The sequence below is a fragment of the Diplotaxodon limnothrissa genome, linkage group LG7, assembly GCF_057381915.1.
Source record: "Diplotaxodon limnothrissa isolate DT_005_m linkage group LG7, D_limnothrissa_male_GT1.1, whole genome shotgun sequence".
Lineage (NCBI taxonomy): Eukaryota > Metazoa > Chordata > Actinopteri > Cichliformes > Cichlidae > Diplotaxodon > Diplotaxodon limnothrissa.
In genome coordinates this window covers 67,681,141-67,697,429 of record NC_140602.1, presented here as the reverse complement: position 1 = coordinate 67,697,429, position 16,289 = coordinate 67,681,141, and the positions used below count along the sequence as shown (strand labels likewise).

At 41.3% G+C, this 16,289-nt stretch overlaps 1 protein-coding gene across 3 annotated transcripts; it reads left to right on the top strand.

The window, feature by feature from the left end:
* Positions 1 to 3,335: 3,335 nt before the first annotated feature.
* LOC146629665 (troponin T, fast skeletal muscle isoforms-like) lies at positions 3,336 to 15,238 on the top strand. Of its 3 annotated transcripts, none has more exons than XM_085360173.1 (12): positions 3,336 to 3,396; positions 5,232 to 5,272; positions 5,524 to 5,534; positions 9,253 to 9,271; positions 9,407 to 9,452; positions 9,544 to 9,660; positions 10,122 to 10,199; positions 10,529 to 10,642; positions 10,713 to 10,825; positions 11,023 to 11,113; positions 12,080 to 12,120; positions 15,135 to 15,238. In XM_085360173.1, exons 2-12 carry the CDS (start codon positions 5,253 to 5,255, stop codon positions 15,166 to 15,168), a joined length of 684 nt encoding a protein of 227 aa, XP_085216299.1. In that variant the 5' UTR covers positions 3,336 to 3,396; positions 5,232 to 5,252; the 3' UTR covers positions 15,169 to 15,238. The 3 variants fall into 3 exon arrangements, with proteins under 3 accessions (XP_085216299.1, XP_085216298.1, XP_085216297.1); XM_085360172.1 differs by lacking the exon at positions 3,336 to 3,396 and adding an exon at positions 3,403 to 3,462; XM_085360171.1 differs by lacking the exons at positions 3,336 to 3,396; positions 5,232 to 5,272; positions 5,524 to 5,534 and adding an exon at positions 6,038 to 6,116.
* Positions 15,239 to 16,289: the final 1,051 nt, after the last annotated feature.

Here is a 16,289-nt window from a genome sequence, read left to right as displayed (position 1 = left end):
GTGCACAATAATATAAGAATTAGTGTATGTCAAAAATGAAATTAGCAAGACACTCTTGTGCATTTACAGTATTGAGGGATATCCCTCTAAAATTTCTGTAACTAGAAAAATGTAATAACAAGAACACAATAAATCCCGTTAGCTCTCTAGACTCCCGTGTCATGTCACCCGGCATGGGTGGCAGCTCCGGCGGCCACAGTCGTGGCAGCTCCGGCGGCTACCGGCGTAGCACTGCAACAAATCCATGACGTGCCAGCCAAGCAGAACGTAGACGTGGCCGTGCAGGCTGTGCTGGACATGGACTTTGTTCCTCCAGTGTGCTGACCCCCTGCTTGGGCAGCGCGGGCCCCTCTGGTGTGCTGAGGCCCTCCCACTCAATAAGCTCCTCCACAGGCAGCACGGGCTCCTCCACGGGCAGCATGGGCTCCTTCAGCTCGCTGAGCTCCTCCGGCTCGCCAAGCTCCTCTGCAGGCAGCACGGGCCCCTCCAGCTCACTGGGCTCCTGCAGCTCACTGAGCTCCTCCGGCTCGCTGGGCTCCTGCTCGGGCAGCACGAGCCCCTCCAGCTCGCTGAACTCCTGCTCCTGCCATTTTGACCCAATCTCTTTCTTATGGTGGAGTCATGAACAATGACCTTGACTGAGGCAAGTGAGGCCTGCAGTTCTTCGGATGCTGTTCTGTTTTTTTTTTTTTTTTTTTAATGACTTCTTAGATGAGTCGTCGCTATGCTCTTGAGGTAATTTTGGTTCGGCGGCCACTCCTGGTAAGTTTAAGCTCTGTTCTGTTTTTGCCATTTGTGGATAATGGCTCTCATTGTGGTTCACTGGACTCCCACAGCTTTAGAAATGGCTTTATAACCCTTTTCAGAGAGAGAGAGATTTAATTTATTTGTTTCTCATTAGTTCCTGAATTTACTTGGACTGGTCCATCTTTAAAAAGCAGGACCTAGAGACCTTCACTCAGTCTGTCCTCTTCTATATTAAGTGCTGTGTAGAGAATGTGGCAGTGACCAAAAACCATTCATGTTTTTTCTAACCGATAACTTTGGATGACGAGTTTTATACTATATGACTGATAGCTCCTTACCTGAACAATATGGAAACCAACAGTCAATCTCCGGTCTCACAGAGCTGCCAGGAGGACTGCCATGATTGCCCTTTACAGTCAGACTACTTGCACTTATAGTGTCAGCAACATGTGCACTGAAAATGTCGAGGAATGTTTAGCAAGAAGATACAGACGGACAAAATGGTGGTGGCTAACCAATCGGACATAGTGGTGGTAGACAAACCTGAGAAGACGGCCACAGTGATCGATGTAGCAGTTCCGAATGACAGCAACATTAGAAATAAGGAACACGAGAAGCTCGAGAAATACCAAGGGCTCAGAGAAGAGCTCAAGAAGATGTGGAGGGTGAAGGTGACGGTGGTCCCAGTGGTAATCGGAGCACTAGGTGCAGTGACTCCAAAGCTAGGCGAGTGGCTCCAGCAGATCCCGAGAACAACATCGGAGATCTCTGTCCAGAAGAGCGCAGTCCTAGGAACAGCTAAGATACTGCGCAGGACCCTCAAGCTCCCAGGCCTCTGGTAGTGGACCCGAGCTTCAAGGATTAACCGCCCACAGGGGCGAGTGGGGAATTTTTTTTAAATATATATATATATATATATATATATATATATATATATATATATATATATATATATATATATATATATATATATATATATATATATATGGATAGATAGATCAATATCTCTGTTTCTACACTCATCAATAATGTTTCTCTAATAAGCTGCCATTTTCTTAAAGGTATTTAATTTAACTGCCCTCCACAAATATAACTCTAAACATGTCACCAACGGGGGCGCTGTTTTACCACACTGGTGTGTTGAAATGTTTCCTGATGTGTGCTGCTGCTGTTTTAGGAAGAATGAATGAATTCTCAGTGACTTACCTGGGCAATAAATGTTAGATTGACTTGTTTCGCCATCTTGTGTTACAAATTTGTATTACATGAAATTACAGCCCAGCCCTGGTTTTATGACTTCAGCTGAGATCACTTAAAAACAGTACATAAATGTTTCCAACATGAAGCCAGGGTGGTTAGTTTTCTTCTGTTAAGAGCTTTAGTTAAATTTAACATAAATACCTTTTACATCTTCTACTTGTTTTACAGTCATGCATCATAAGGTTGGGATGTGTATGCATTTTATCCTACAAGGATTTTGTAATTGTGTGTTTTTAAAGCTAATATATAAAAGCATTTAATCATATTTGTCATTAATTACATTTGTTTCTACCCAGCAGGGAGGTCAGGTAAATTGTAACTCTGCATCAACAAAATCAAAGATAAAATCCTTGATGAAGTTTCATCTGTTTGTGTTTTCGTGATACTGATGGTTTGAACCTCCCACATACGCAGGTAACCAAGACTTCTCTCTGTGTCCTTAATTTTGTTACTGTAGCACCCCCTGGAGGAAATTGCAGGCTCTGTCAGTATCTGTGTGACCATATACTAGTGGAGACTTTACTGAAGGGTTCCTGCAGCAGCTTATTTAGACTTCACAGCTGAATGGAAAGACAGTCATCACAGTTCAGACTGGAGATGATTTCTGGAGGATATAAGAATGCAGCTCTCACTCATCTATAATTTAATGTCGCTTAACTCAAAGGTCCCACAGAAACACAGAAGCCCTGACCCAGAATAAATTACATAACTAAGCGAGACACACAAGTTCAGCACATAAGTCGCATTTAATTAAGTAGTAATTTAAATATTTATATCATTAAATTTAACTATACTTCCATGCACTAGTGATGGCAAAACATTTCCATCTAGTATTTGCTTTTGCATTCTGGGCTACTGCAGTCAGAAAAACGATCTGAATCAGAGCCACTGTTTAGCAGGACTATATTTGTCCGTCAGATTGATTCTTTTAAACCAGCGAATCAAAGCCTCAAAACAAGAGGTGGTTCAACATGTTGGATTTACAGCTTGAACTGACAAATCTCTCAGCTTCTCATGCTCGCACAAGTATGCTGTACATTATGTTTATGTGTCCCAGACTTCTGTGGGAGGATCAGAAACACCACCTGCCTCGCTTCCCTGACGTCCAACATCTCTCGCTCTCAGATGAAATTTGCTTGCCTAATGCAGCAGCCCCAGAATAGCATCCTGGGGTCATTTTGGCTGTCCCCTTCTCCAAACTTGAGCCTCCCTCCTTAGCACTCGACCCATCCATCTCCTTATTGAGTGCCAGAGGAAGGAGGTGGGGGCAGCAAAGGCGTGGACCATGTTCTGCCACGGTGGACGGCCTCGCCTCTGAGCTCATTCTTTGGCCAATAGGGAGGCCGAGCGGATCGAGTATCACTATAACAGAAGGACATAATCAGCGCGGTAAGTTTGCAGAACCTTACAGCCTGTCTTGGCCAGCGGGAGCTCGTTTCTTTCAGCTTTTCTGAGGTAAGGAAGTAAGGGGAGTGAATGAGAGTGTGAATGGTAGCGAGGAAGCTCAGGTTTAGGCCTAATGTCCCCCAAACATCACCCAGCCTCAGGACAGTTGAGTCCACATGTGCTAAAATCACTGCCATGAGTAGCAGAGGCTGCTGCTGAGGGCAGGTGTGAGAAGGAAACAATTAATAGTGGATCTCGGAGTAAAAAAGGCCTCCCTCTTCTGTGTTTGAACCCTGTTAATGAAGTCCAGTGTTTGACGGTGCTGAGTGCCTGAAACCTTGGTAAACAACTTGTGTTTAGTGCCTTTCTGTATCTGTGAGCACCCAAAAGAAGCTCAGCCTTTGGATTACTTTTTAGCAAGTTTGTAATCTATCTAAAATCCTCAGCTGATGTTTCAGACGTTTGAAAGTTCTCTAGGTTCTCACCAGACAAGCAGCTGGACTTTGTTGTTGTTCCTGTTGCTGTTTGGTTTGAGTCCAGTGACCCAGTGGGGGTTCATGCCTTTGGGATTTACAGTTGGCTTAAAGCCTCTGAAGCAGCTTTCCGCTTCAGGAGACAGAAGGTGACACTAACGAGTTATATAACACCACGAGAACTGCGGCGACTAATCCCGTTGTTGTTTTTGGTATTTGACCTCAGATCTTTTCTGGATTGCAGGTTTTCTCTTATTTACGTTACATTTTGGTGAAGCTGTGAAAGGGCGTGGCATGTTCTCAAACTGAACCTCACATAGCTTGAGGATAAACAGTTTATCATCTCGAACAGGAGCCGAGGGGCTCACGAGTGGATGTAAAGGAATCGTCATTTTGTCATTACACCGAGCTTGGAATTTATGACATTTGGGATTTAGACCTTCAAGGCGGCCTTCCTGGGTTTATTTTAATTCTTGAGCAAAGTTCCCCCAGGTGATAGGGATCCTCAGAAGGATGATTGAAGGAACCATGTGAGAGGAGAGCCTGATAAGGAAATGAAGGTGGAATGATGGGTTGTGGTCCAGGAGAAGGAACCCAATCTTTAACAGTGGGTGCACTGAAACTGGATCTGTGGGACCTGTGCAGCTGTCTCTTGGAAATAGCTGTGATGTCGGACGCCTTCATGGTGGTCTCACGCTAGTGAGGCCAATGGGCAACTAATCCGAAATCTAATCACTGGGAAATTAAATCATGCATAAATCCAGGTCATGTGTGTTTATCATTGCAGGCTTTTGATTAGATCTTAGATCCAAACCGGGATTTTCCAGCAGGATCAGGATACTGTTGATGACTGTAGAGTGGCAGCATCCTTTATTCTTTGACACATGGTGATGGAAAAGATTTAAGTTTCTTTAAGGTTTCTTTTTTTCACCCGACAGCAGCCCAACATCTATCCTCTGAGCAGCTGGAAAAAAGACTATTTGCATAAATCTATGTTTGGCTTCCTTCTCACTTATCATGAGAGAAGCAAATTCAGCCCTGAGGCTCAAATTTCAGTCGACAGTCTAATTATAAACTGAAGAAGATTTGGAAGCGACAGATCTTAGGAATGCCTTTAATGCAACATGCAAGATAAATTTTATTGACAATCATTTCTAAATAATTCTACTCAAAGATTTCTATATTATTATTTTGTGGAGGTGTTGGAGAAAACTGTGCAGGCAGGCAGGGTGAGGTATGGTCTGGGTGGAGCCACTGAGACATATTTAAGACATCTGCAACTTAATCCTGAGTTATAAATACATGCAGGCTGGGCAGTCGCTTCTTACACACACTTAAAGTTTCTGTTTTCTCTTCTGATTTCAGGTTGCAAAGTCCACTGTCATCATGTCCGACACAGAGGAAGTGTAAGTCAACCCACATTTTTATTCACAAATTCTAAGATTTTAATCTTCTAGCAGTAGATTGGCCAAAAAACGTTTGACTTAAGGCCTTTTTGTGAGCTAGAATCTTAAATTGCTGGACAACACTAATAAAGAAGATCCTGAGCTAAGATGATTTAGTCAAATAGCCGTTTTCACTGTAAACCACAAATTTTCATGTTTGATTTTGATGAGCTGCAACAATTCTAAGCATTCCTTTGTGTTCTGTCTTGCAGTGGGGTCGAGGGTAAGTAGCACCACCACTCCTGATTATATATCTAAAAAAATGATCCACTCCTAAAATTAGGTCCAGGTACAGTCGGGAGTTCCATGCTAAAGGCCCAGGATTACTTCTGAATCTTGTCTAACTGACTTTCCATCCCCTGTAGAGAGTTATTTGAACTGGACAAATTGCAGGTTTGGCTTGACTCCTCCAGATTCAAGTTGTGCAATAATGCTCTCTCTCCTTCAAGCAAATGACCACACCAGCACTGACAACAGGACAGTGCCTTTTATGCTTTGTGAGATTAAAATATAAACTTTTAGAAACATAAATCGCATAAAGCGGCGCAGTCCTGTTGGCAGAGAGTCCTGCAGCTCTGCATGACAATCTGCAAATGTGCAGTCCTCCTGAGCTGAACACACTTTGAAAACAACTTGGAAGTTTTGCTCCAATCAGCTCATGAGGACTGTTTTGTGTATGCTTAGCATGGATCCCCAGTGTACCCACATTTTGCTTTTGTATTCTGTCAAAAATGGGTACATATGGGATCTTTTGATAATGTTCTTCTGCTCCTCTCTTTCTTGGACGGACGTGAAGAATACGATGGTAAGACACAACCTCCAGACTCCGGATGATAAGTCTCACGTCACTGATACTAATTTGTTAGTCGTCCCTGAACAGGTTTTTGTGGCATGCTAGTTAACTCTAACATAACCTGAGATAAGTGAAGACACAGGTTGTAAACAAAGTTGGTTGGCGACAGGTTAGAATCTCTCTTTTGTCTTTGACTGCATCCAATTGCAGTGCAGGTATTTCCAGGAATCGATCACATTTCATCAATGAGTGACTGACCTTTTCTTTCCTGTAACTGCTTGCGGTCTCACCTGCTTTAGCATCATCCGGTGACAGTTCGTTTGAACTGCCTCACCACGAACCTCCTCATATCTCATATCTCACATCTCCTCCTTTCATCCACTGACCGCCTCCTCCCCTCTTCCATTTCTCCTGCTTCCATTAACCCTCTCACTGCCCTTCCTCTCCCCTTTTGACTCGCTGCATGTTGTGTAGCTGTAGAAGAGGAGGTAGTAGTGGAGGTAGAGGTGGCCCCTGAGGTGGCCCCTGAGCCAGAGCCAGAACCACAGCCAGAGCCAGAACCAGAACCAGTGGTAGAACCAGAACCAGAACCAGAACCAGAACCTGAGCCTGAGCCTGAAGGTATGTGGCATGAAGGGGGGAAGAGGGTATTGGATCCTTTCCCAGGCGTCACATGCGCTCCAGCAGCTACAGCCAGTTAGTTCGATATAACTAACCCTGATGTGCAGCCCAGTCTCACTGCAAAATGAGCAGGAGCAATGCTGGTCCCCATGAGTGTCACAATAAAGGCTTTAAACATGTAATTATGTTCGTATACATGTAACTCCACAAGACATGATTGTTGAAAAGCCCCTAAAGTCTTTCAGTGAAAGTTGACATGACATTCAACCTCTTGAGTTTATTTATATTTGACTTTACTGTCATTTCTAGTTTATGTTCAATCACCCTTTGGTTATGGTAAAAGGTAAATGGTCTGCTTCTTATATAGCTCTATCTGAGCACTCAAAGCACTTTACACAACTTGCCTCTTCACCCATTCACACCCGCACTTTTTTCTATGCTCTTTCAATGTTTGCAAACTAAAAGCATTTGGTTAATTTTAGACAGACTTAGCCTTTTCCCAACTTCTTTTCCCACAAAAAATGTCCACAGTTATACACCCTGTATTGTAAACACACAACATGTTTGTATCCTGAACACTTAGCACTGAACATTTTGCTGTGAGATTGGTCTATACCTTCTCCATGTCTGCTAATGTTAAGCTAACACTACCTTTCTTTTACCTCCACATGAATTCAGAGAATGAGTTCATGAGTTCATGCAGAAGCTGAAAATGCTATGTTTGAACTACTATGGTCAGAAAGTGAAAACATGCTAATAAGCTCACTCCTTCAGCTATAGCTAATAGAGTTGTGCTAATACTTTAACTTTCCATTAGCTCTCCATTCTAAAAATGTTATCTTTGAGAAGCTGGGACATGTTTTTGGAGTTATCTTTCTAAACACCATTAAATTTGCATCTGCTTCTTTAGTAACAAATAATTTTACAGTTCTTGCTAGGTGGCTTTTCCACTAGCCTAGCTCACTGTATGCTAAAATATTACCACAAAATCATTTGAGAGTTGAAAAATCTAAGACAACCAATAGAAAAATAGAAAATAGATTTTTTTTTATTTCAACCCTGTGTTTACTACTGCACAACATGCAACCAATTACTCTCTTTGATAGGATTTAAAAATTGGATAAAATTGGTACCATACCTGCAGGATAGGCTACATCTGATTGCTCCCTGTGGGAAGACAACCCTTAGTGCTAATAGGAGGAAAAAAAGATTTTAAAAAATAGACTCATTTTTCATCTTCCTCTTAATCTTGTATTCTGCTCAATCATGTAACATGCAAAAAATATGCCAAAACATGCCAAAAATAAAACATGCTAATTTGTTTTAAAACTACGTACATATCCCTATATCTTCTCAGTCCAGCCTCTATGGTGAAAAGGGTGAATGCAGGGTAAGGTGTAGCTGAGACCTCGATAAAAACAAGGACTTGGTGCAGCCAATCATAAATGATCAATTAATATTTAAGGGATGTATTTATCTCAACCCCTTCAGTAGAAATATGAATAAGTTTGGATTTTTTGACAGCTTATTCCCTTCTATAACTTTAGTAAACAGTTTGTTTGTTTTCTTTTGTAATTTAAAGCTAACATGAAAAATATTATACATAAATGTGATTCCGTACAAATTGAACTACTGTTTTACCATCTTAGTTATCGAAGTAAAGGTAAAACTTTGCCCTTATAAGCAGCTGGCTTTCTTAATCAGTTGATTGTGGTAACCAGTTTCTTTATTTTTTTTAAACATGCTAAGCTTGAGTAGATCAGCTGTGTGCCTTAGTTAGACTCTGTACAGTTTGCAGCTCCCAGGCTTCCCGCTAATGCTGTTCTGTTCTGCTTTTTGTTTTGGATGCCTGCTGCATGCAGACCCCACTGAAGAGGAAGGTATGTAGATTTAAAAACTTCAATCTTAAATCTGTCATTCTGGTTTTGGGAAGGACTACAGTGTCCAGGTCTGACATCTGTACTCAGGGAACGCCTGCTGTCTGTCCAAATTTTACCTGTCTGTGTGAATCCAGGAGCGCTGGCCCTAATTGGCATCCAAATATGAAGGTGAAAAATTTGGAACCACTAGTGGAGAAGGAAGGGTGAATGAATATGAAATGCTAACACGTGCTTCACTGCACAGCAACCCCACACTCTTGCTATGCCACTTGTCATCTGCATGGCATGAAGCCGCCAGAATCTGGGTTCAGATAAATGAAGGAAACAGGGAAATGTTTTGCTTGGGGTCAAGCCAAAAACAAAAAAAGACATATTCTCTGTATCAGTGTGAAACCAAAGACCAACGTTAACAATTCAGGTTTACTTTAACTGCACACCTGTTTAAACTGTTTGCAATACATGTTTGCTCTTATTTGACTGTTGTTCTAACCCTAACTTAAAAAGTGAATAGCCTATCCTTTTAAACTGTCTAATCTGTCACCTTGATCCAAAGCCACACTGAGTAATGCTTGGGTTTACTGAAATAATCTGTTTTCTTTCTAATCTGGTGAAATTCACTCATCCCCTCTTCACTTCTTAACCTGCAGAGGAGAAGCCAAAGTTCAAGTAAGTTCCTTCTTATGTAGTCTGACTTGAAATGATTCCTGTAGACATTTAAATCGGAGTTATTTGGGCAAAAAAGACAAAGAAAGGTTCCAATTAGTGTGCCAGTACACTCAAAACCCCCACGCTCTCTTGCAGGCCCACCGCCCCAAAAATCCCAGACGGTGAGAAAGTGGACTTTGATGTAAGTCCGCCTGCAGTGTAGAAGAGATTTTGTTCATTTCCGGGTGTTTCTTTGCACAGCTGAATACTGCTTCTGTTGATCCGCCCCACAGGACATCCAGAAGAAACGTCAGAACAAGGATCTGATGGAGCTGCAGGCCCTGATCGATGCTCACTTTGAGCACAGGAAGAAGGAGGAGGAGGAGCTGATCGCCCTCAAGGAGAGGATTGTAAGTATTTAGCTAATGGGTAGTTTTATCTGTTCATATTTCCATGGAACTGGAAAATTGCAAAAAGCCTTCCACAATAATTCATCCACACAGGAAATACTTCCTGCCTTTTGCAGTTGGTGACTGGCTCTCATTTCTGGCCAAGGAATGGCTTCTAAAGGCTGAGCTCTGCTGGCTCTGCATGTCTTCTCAATGTGATTCATTTTATTAAATAAAATTTGGCTCACAGACAAGCTGATAATGACACAAATCAAATGGAGAAAAGACAAAACATCAACAATAAAAACACTAAAAAATATCATGGGAACAATAAAACACTATATTTTTAATTTTTACATTTTTGTAATTAAAAAAATCTTTCAATTATCTTAGTAGAGATACAAAGCAAAAACAAGGACACTCACTGTGTGGTGTGTGAGTTATCTTTGTTTTCTAACCCAACGTTTGCTCCTGTCCCACAGGAGAAGCGTCGTGCCGAGAGGGCCGAGCAGCAGAGGGTCCGCGCTGAGAAGGACAAGGAGCGCCAGGCCAGACGTGAGGTGTGTTATTTTCAAACTATGAAAATGTGACTGCTATATGAATATATGGAGCAAAGACAAAATGTCTTGGTGCAGATATATAAACATAACCTTTTAAAATGTTCCCTTGAAAAGAACGAACGTAGTTGGAGTTTCTTGTGACTTCCATTTGTAGGCAGCAAAGTATTTAAAGCCAGTTTTTCCAGGTTCAGGATGAATAAGTGCAGCTAATGTTAGTCCTGGGACCCGATGTTGTAAGTACTCTGTTCAAATTGGTGGTTACCAGGGACGATCAGAGAGCGGGTGGTGGATGCAGAGGTCTCACTCTGAGGTATTTTTTGTCAAATCAGGAGGAGAGGCGGATCAGAGAGGAGGCTGATGCCAAGAAGAAGGCAGATGATGATGCCAAGAAGAAGTCAGCTCTGTCCAGCATGGGCTCCCAGTACAGCAGTCACCTGCAGAGAGTCAGTATACATGCAGACAGACACACACGTGTCTATGGGATCAGCTGTTGACCTGCATCTGTCCAAACAGGCTGACCAGAAGAGAGGAGGAAAGAAAGAGACTGAGAGGGAGAAGAAGAAGAAGATCCTGGCCGCCAGGCGCAAGCAGCTGAACATCGACCATCTGAACGAGGATAAGCTGAAGTACGACTCGGCTGTGAAACTAAAACTATAACCTTAGACTTTTACGCCTGTGTAAAATAGTTTGAACGTCTTAGAAATGTCCTAGAAAATGGTGAAAAACCTCAACAAAGTAAAGACAAGGAACTGAATGTGCCAGAAGCAAAATCCACCTGTCAGAAGAACTGCTTGGTTTATTTGTGTTCTTGTGTTTGCTGCAGGGAAAAGATCAAAGAGCTGCATGACTGGATGACCCAGCTGGAGTCTGAGAAGTTCGACCACACGGAGAGACTGAAGAGGCAGAAGTACGAGGTGAGACGGCGTCCTCGTGAGCGCCCACGATGGCGTCTCTGACTGAGAACTTCTCAGCCAATTTCATGCATTTAGACAAGAACAATAAGACGGGTTTGAGAGAGGTCAGTGGGATGAGAAAAGCATAATATTTTACATTTCTTTCATTTGAATTATTTAATACTTATTTAAATACCATAAAACTATTTTCCTGCTTTTCTTTGATTTCAGTTTAAAATGTGTTATTTCATTTTCTGGTTTTTCCCTTTTATATGAGACAAAAAGTTATCTTTCCATATATTTTATCACATTTTTTTGGTTTATTCCCATAATTAGTTGATGAGTTTATCCTGACATTAATCTAAACATGTTTTGAACTGAATGCTAAAATATGATTATGTTTTTAAAAAATTTAAGGTTTTTAGGACAATTTCATAAAAACCAGAAGGTGGGATTTCTTTCACTACTAGTTTGTTCTTATTTACTTGATTCTCTTGATTTTTTTTATAGTTCACTAAATCCAAAGATTTGTGGGACACCTAATATTTTTTATGACTTAAGAAATCATATATGTAAGTAATCATTTATGCAACAAATTATATTATCAATTATTGTATATAATGAATTATTAATTTTTTACATACAATAATTAATCATTGGTTACATGCAAATTAATAATTAGTATATAATAAACATTCAGCTACAGAGGACACAAATTTGCTTTTGTTGAACTTTTATCTACTTGATTGTTGTTAAACATTATGTTTATTTACAGACTTTTACTTTACCTCAAATTATCTTGATTAAATTAAATTTGACCATTTAATAATATAGATAAATAGTCATAAATAGTCTAAAGTTAAGAGCACAAATGACTCGGTGCTTCAGACGTGCCAGGTTTGTTGTAGTTTGGTTTTGGTTGATGAGGTTGGCATCCCAAGGTCACCTCGGGATTTGAACCCTCGATATACTCTTGATTTCCTCCAGGTTACTACCCTGCGTAAGAGAATCGAGGAGCTCAGTAAATTGTAAGTAGTGCAGCTGAGCAGCAGTCATGCCGGCTCCCTGCATGTTAGCACGGGGAAAGTCAGAGCAGAGCGCCCCCGCTGGCTGACATAGGAAACAACACACCACCTGATTAAAAAGCGAGAAAGACAAAAGAGGACGGAGGAGTTTGTTTCCAAAAGGTGACACGTGCTCATGGGATTCCAGGAACCTCTTATGAATAAGAGTGGGGGTTTTAACTTTTTGCCAGGATTGTTTTTTTTAAAACAAGGATCTCAGAGAACCAGTCTTAAAATGACTGGAACTGATTTTATATTCAGTGAGTTTAAATGTGGACAGAGGTCCTGCCTGCATATACTTTAAAAAATGGGCTTACCTGTATATAATATCTATATATAAATCTATTTATAGCCTCTATATTAGCACAAGAGCTCTCTGTTTATATTATTATAACTACTACATGACTATGATACTGTACTGTTTGACCTGTTTTGCAGGTGACAACTGCAAAGAAAAATAAGATATTTTACTGAGAAAAATAAAGAAAAAGGTAGGGGTGGTAGATGTCGTTTAGACGCTTGGCAAGAGTCTTTATAGGCCCAAGAAGCGCCTCTATACCAAGTTTGGTTGTTCAACTCCAGATCGTGTAGAAGTATTTGTGCATTATAGTAAAATATACATCTAATGTCATGCATTTAATGTTAAATGGATGCATTGCAGAGAACTGCAACCGCACTTTTAAATTAGTAAAACTCCAATATTTGTCGTAAGCCAGTTGCTTGTACGTTGGTGAAACAAAGAGAAACTGGATGAACACGGTGCCAGTTTTGGACTCAAACTCTCTGTTTGCAAGCAGATGAATAATCTGAAGTGTCTGTAAAGGTGGTGCTGAGTGACTGTGATGCTCAGTTTTACATCACACAGCCTCAGCTATGTGTTTGAGCGAGCATAAAGGTAAGTCAGGGTTTGGTGAGGTTTCACAGCTGAGCTAAAGGGGAATTAAATGTTTGTGCTCCTTTGTGGGAAACCACAGCAGACGTGCTTAATTTGGTGACATCACAGGACAGAAGAAACTCTGGGTAACAAAAAGATTCTTATGCACGGCGCTGCCTTGGTTTCCCATGATGCTTTGGCCCGCAGCTTTCAGCCCACTGAGCCCGTTCAGCTGAAGGAGTCGTTCTCCGAGGTAAAGGTATTCTGCTGCAAGTTAAAGCTGCTGCTGTGTCATTTCCAGGTTCTCACGTACAGGATTCGCATTGATGAGTTGCAGAAGCAGTGAGTATTGTCATTGCTGACTTCGCCAGCACCCAATAATCCCCCCCAAAGTATAACTTAATTTAATTCCACATGATAACGTGATAATGTGATAACTCTCCCCTCGGAAAGACATAACTGTCATCACACTGAGACAGTTCATGTTGGTTTAAGGCTGAAAACTAATAGGGACAGAGTACATCAAGCTATGAAACACTAGACACCCTGCAGGGAAATTTTAGTGTCTAAGAGAGCAGCCTTTTATTGTGTGTGCAGGAATAACAGCTGAGTTATCACAGTGCATTATTTGTTTTCCGTGTCAATTTAGACCAGGGGTAGGCAACTCCAGGCCTCGAGTGCCAGTGTCCTGCAGGTTTTAGATCCCACCCTGGGTTAACACACCTGAATCAAATGATTAGTTCATTGCCAGACCTCTGGAGAACCTCAAGAAATGCTGAGGAGTCATTTAGCCCTTTAAATCAGCTGTGGTGGATCATGGACACATCTAAAACCTCCAGGACACCGGCACTCGAGGCCTGGAGTTGCCTACCCCTGATTTAGACCCTTCAGTGATAACACCCTAGCCTTGACCCTAACCATTTAATTTATCATTAACATTATAAAATGACATGAAAAGGTCTTAGAAAATCAAGCATGCATCTTATGATGAATTTTAGATAGAAGACTACTAGTTTTATCCCTCAAACAGTAATAATCATACAGTAAACACAAGAACACCTCAGTAACATGCCACAGATGGTTCAGTTCCAATCCCGGTCCAGACACAGGCCAAAAACATCTCAGCTGTCATGTTGTTTGGACTCTGTTGGTCAGCCAGACTAACGAGCACAAGTACTTAATGCAGAGGTGTTTAATAGAAGGGTGCAGCTGCATCATCACGCTTCTACCCTGAACATTAAGTACTCACCCTAAGACATCAAACATGACACATGAAACCTTTCACGATATGTCAGTTGCATTCGCTTTCTTTCTGGCAGCAGGTGGGCGGAGCTTTGGTGCTTACAGACTGAGCTGCGTGCCTACGTTGACCATATTTGGGAAATATGCTCTTTATTAAGTATAGAAAAAAAACTGTCTGGACATTTCGAGCAGTCTAAAGCCTGAGCTTCTCACAGACTCACAGGTCTTAATTAGAGCAAACACGACTGTAACGGTGCATACACGATCGAAAATAAAGGGGATGGATTTGAGGTAGTGCCTTTGGATTAATTAAGCCCATGCAGGTAAGTACAGCATGAGTTGTGCATGCGAGCTGAATTTTTTCTGCTTCCAAAATCCCACTCAAAACATACACTAAACAGACCCTAAACAATTTATGAGGATTTTCATGTTTTTTTCTGAATTAAGATATTTTTCATATCTCAAAAAGATAATTTTAATATTTTCAGTTACTTTTTTGAATGATTGCTGCACAAAATTTTAACAAAAATCTAAATCTGTACGGTTGGATAAAAACACACCCATCCGTTTCTTTAACTGAGAAGAGATTTTTATTTTAAGCAGCCAGTTTCCTCAAGAGATTTTGGACAAACATGCTTGCAGCTAGTGAAATGCTCTCAGCTTCATATGTGATGATGCAAAACATGTTTTTGCACTCTCCTCGTGCTTGACTTCTACCAAGGAGTCTTTGAGCTGTTCACTGCTGTTCTCTGAAGTTTGAGTTTGAGTATAAATTTGCAAATCAGCATCGACGGCATCGCACAATGTGAGAACAGCTCAAAGTTCTGAAATATGTCCAATTTCTTTGCATTTCGCATTACAGCAGCAAGAAGGGAGCCGCCCGCCGCAGAAAGTAGATCAACTCGGCCCGCCAGTGCTCAGAAACCAAACCAGGATAATCTCGGACACATGCCTGATGAAGCAATGCACGCTGTGGCAAAGGTCTTAGCTCAGAAGAAGCCTGTAATGCTGAGGTTTACCCTGCAGCCAACCAACCACACTATGAAACATGCAACCAGGAGCCTTTAGCTGCTCTTCAGTAGGAATAAAAACCATTAAACTTTGTTGCCGTCACGCTTCCTCACCCTCGACTGTTTGGTTCTCAGTATTTTTGTAAATAAAGTGTGACACTTCAAGCCATGTCTGTAGATCTGTTGTTCTTTAGTAAATCAATAAAGTTCAGTATTTTTAGATGTGTAATTTTAAAGTCGTTTCTTCAACACTGTTAAATGACCCGGCAGGAAACAGAGGCCCTGCTTTTATCAGAGTCTCCAAATATTTTAGGTTTTGCAAGTGATCAGTATGCACATTATCATTTGTAACTGAGGGAGGGAAACTAGTTTATATATAATACTACTTATATAAAAAAAAATCTTATTTTTAATCTAAGATAGGAGCTTATGAAAGCATATTAAATGTTGAATTTAATGCAAGGAACATTCCGTTATTTACCGCAGTCAATCTGTCCAGCTACTCTGGAGGAGGCTGTAAATGTTGTGACATGAGTCTGATATGAGTCAATGAGTCAGTGAAGCTCACTTCTGTCCAATGACAGTGCTGCTGAGGGGAGTTGTTGAGGATTTCCTCTACTTTTCTGTCGGTAACCGCTGCTATTTAGCCTCTGTTAGCTGCTGTTAGCTGCTGTTAGCTGCAGCCCGGACATCAGTTCAGGAGATGAGGCTTGAGGTAAGACAGAAGAGGATAACATCTTATTCAGAGGCCTGTCACACTGTCTCTTTCCTTTGCTTTTCCGCTTCTTTGATGACAATGAAACACGGGTATGATGCTTCATATCATGAGGCTGAAGGTGCAGCTATAAAATAATATTTGACTCCAGGATTCAAAATCCCCACAGGTTCTTGTCTCCTCTGCCTTTGGTTTTCTACATATGTGTCTGAAATCTAGTCAGATACATAAAGCATGATAAGATGGAACGGCGATGTCCAGCTCGGCCACTGACATGGCAACATGGCAGCTT